The following is a 2,820-nucleotide window of genomic DNA, read 5'->3' as shown; positions in this document are numbered from 1 at the left end:
ACACGTTATGCACGTACAATCATAAAGAGATTTTTCACAGCAAACAATATACACAATATATGATAAATAAGCACTGACCTTAAATGGTTGGAAAATGACTTAAATGTTAACCTAAAAGACAAATTCAGTAGCAACAAAATCATTATGCTGCATATTGTTTGAACAAATTGTAAGGGAACCTACATCTTCAGACATTTTGAGTTCTTGCACTTGCAGTGTTTGCTGCTTGGTGTCTTGTCTGTGGATCCTTTCCACGGATATCATGTATTGTTTCCAGCCAAGGCTTGCAGGGAACGAATGGAACCACGGAAAACCTGTAACTGTACTGTGTAGGGCAAGAAACAAATCCAATGTCCTAGTAAGTAGTTACAGTTTCATTTTCTTCAACCAAACATCCCATCTGACTATATGCCTTAGACTCTAAATAAACATTATCATCGCCAAATTACATAGCAGGGAGAGAGCTCACACTCCTACAGAGGTTGCAGGCATTGGCAGCAGTGCCGGCAACGATTGTTTAAAACTGGAGGTACCCCTGGTAGTGGCAGCTCCGCAACTTGCAATGCCTCCAGCAATGGAGGTAACATTATTTGACAGTTTTTGCAAGTTGCAATCACTGCAGCATCCACCTGATTCAAAACACTTCAATCAATCCAAGTCATTGCCTAACAATAACAGCACTGGTGTAGCATGGACCAACAGTCACAGATACAAGTAGTTAAAAGACCAACATTCAGCAATGGAAAATCCATGAAGTTAAAAGACCAACATTCAGCAATGGAAAATCCATGGACCAACAGTCACAGATACAAGTAGCTAAATAGCTAAAACAAGCATAACACCATTTTTGCTTACAAAACAATTGTTAAGCAAATGGAGGTCGGTTTAACGACTAACAACTAGGGGAATGTAGGCAACGTAAGAATATCCTTGAAACACAACCATGCCTTCACTTCCTTGTCTTCTTCAATCTTGGGTGCCAGATAACACCTATTGTAGGCAAGATCAGCATATCCTTGAAACACAATCATGCCTTCATTTCCTCGTCCTCTTCAATCTTGGGTGCCAGATAAAACCTAATGTAGCCCATCTCGCCAATCTTGTACTCAACAACCACCGGCAGTTCAGATGAGAGGCTGATGGTGACTTGGTCCGACAGTGGGCTTGCCTTGGTGAAGGAATTCATGTACCTCAGAGCAAAGGTAAGTGACACCGGCTCTTGCATTTCTATAATGGTAGATTCCTCAGGCTGCATTGATACAAACAGTCATTAGCTATCATACTGGTACATGTCCCTGAAACGGTACTCCAATATGAAAACCAAGGCTCAAACTGAAATAATATTTGCAAGTGTAAAATATAGGTGAGATAAATACTCCACATGGATTAAGCTGAGTAAAAGTCTTATTTGTTCACTGATGGCACTGACGACCTCAACCATAAAATGGTAATCCAATATTTTACACTTGCAACTATTACTTTGGTTGCTAGGCTCACCAGCTCAGAGTACAGGGTCCACCAAAATTACTTCATATAGTAAATAATTTCATGTTACAAAAATATGTAGCTGCAGTTCTAGTAGATTTGTTGGACTCAAGCTTCCGCAGACAAAGGGATGTAACAAACTAACAACATTTTTTGAACTGAAAAACTATGTAACTATACAAACAAACTAAACATTTCAAAGCAACATAACTGTAGCTAACTGCAGACTGCCATTTTAAGCTGTATAAGGGAACAAAACAGCAGGACTGCAGGGTAGTGTGCATCTATGAATAGACATGTTGCACAAATTTATCATAATAAACTACACCGACGATAACTACCAAATAGCCCAAATATGATAACTGAGTAATTAGTAAACAATCTGGTTGAGAATTAGGTGTGGCTGACTATTTATGTTGCTGCAATTAAGGTATTAGCAAAATACAATCATCCATGCAATTGGGATTCCTGACTCTCGTTATGCAATACACCACAAAATCACAATATGCATAAAAGATGAACAGATCTACACTAACTAGTGGAGAAACAATGCAAGATACCTTGTCAACAGTCTTATTCTGCCTGCAAACAATGTTTGCGGTTCCAATATCTCCAGCAGTGGAGAACTTGACACCCTCCTTGGTGACAGAAATAATAACTGCATCGCACAGAAGACATGTAAGAAACAGAGATGACAAGTGCAGCAGAGCACAATAATACAGAAAATGGGGGATTCAGCATACCAGTGTCGCCGATGCTGCTAAGATCCTTGCAGATCCTGGAGAACTCCGAGGAGGGCATGCGGACGATGGCCTGGTACTCGGAGTCGGGGATCCCGAGGTGCTCGCTGTCGATGTCCATGAGCTTCATCTCGAAGTCGGCAATCTTATCCTGATCTGTTGACCCACCCAAACCACGGTTACCATCGACACCTACGGCTAACGAAGAGGGCCAGCGGAAAGAAATGTAAAGAGGGGCGGCAGGGTGCTTACTGGGTGACTCGAACATGAAGGTGACGGTGTCGGAGCCGTCGTCGGCCTTGATGGTGATGATGTCGTCGTTGCCGGCGCAGCGGAGCATCTTGGCCATGTTGCCGAGGTTCATGCCCATGGAGAGGTTGCGGTCGCAGCGGTAGTGCTCGAAGCCCTCGGAGCGGAGGAGCAGGGCGACGAGCGCGACGTGGGAGGAGTCCATGGCCTGCAGCGAGAAGCCCGTCCCGGAGCAGTCGAAGTTGGCGTCCGTCACCAGCTCCTTGATCGCCTCCAGCACCTTCTTCAGCAGGCTCCCCTGCACCAGCCTCAGCTCCAACATCTTCGCGGGCGGGCGGGGGCCGGC

General features: G+C 44.1%; 1 protein-coding gene across 1 annotated transcript; it reads right to left on the bottom strand.

Moving 5' to 3' along the window:
• Nucleotides 1–751: 751 nt before the first annotated feature.
• Nucleotides 752–2,820, bottom strand: LOC123045996 (proliferating cell nuclear antigen; the record flags this gene model as incomplete). The annotated part of the gene is given in 4 exon segments (XM_044469260.1): nucleotides 752–1,249; nucleotides 2,046–2,143; nucleotides 2,229–2,381; nucleotides 2,478–2,820. Coding segments are annotated over 4 exon segments (792 nt in total). The 3' UTR covers nucleotides 752–1,027.

This window comes from Triticum aestivum, chromosome 2B (assembly GCF_018294505.1).
Source record: "Triticum aestivum cultivar Chinese Spring chromosome 2B, IWGSC CS RefSeq v2.1, whole genome shotgun sequence".
Classification (NCBI taxonomy): Eukaryota; Viridiplantae; Streptophyta; class Magnoliopsida; order Poales; family Poaceae; genus Triticum; species Triticum aestivum.
Note: the sequence above shows the minus strand (reverse complement) of the source record. Positions and strands in the feature narration are given on the sequence as shown.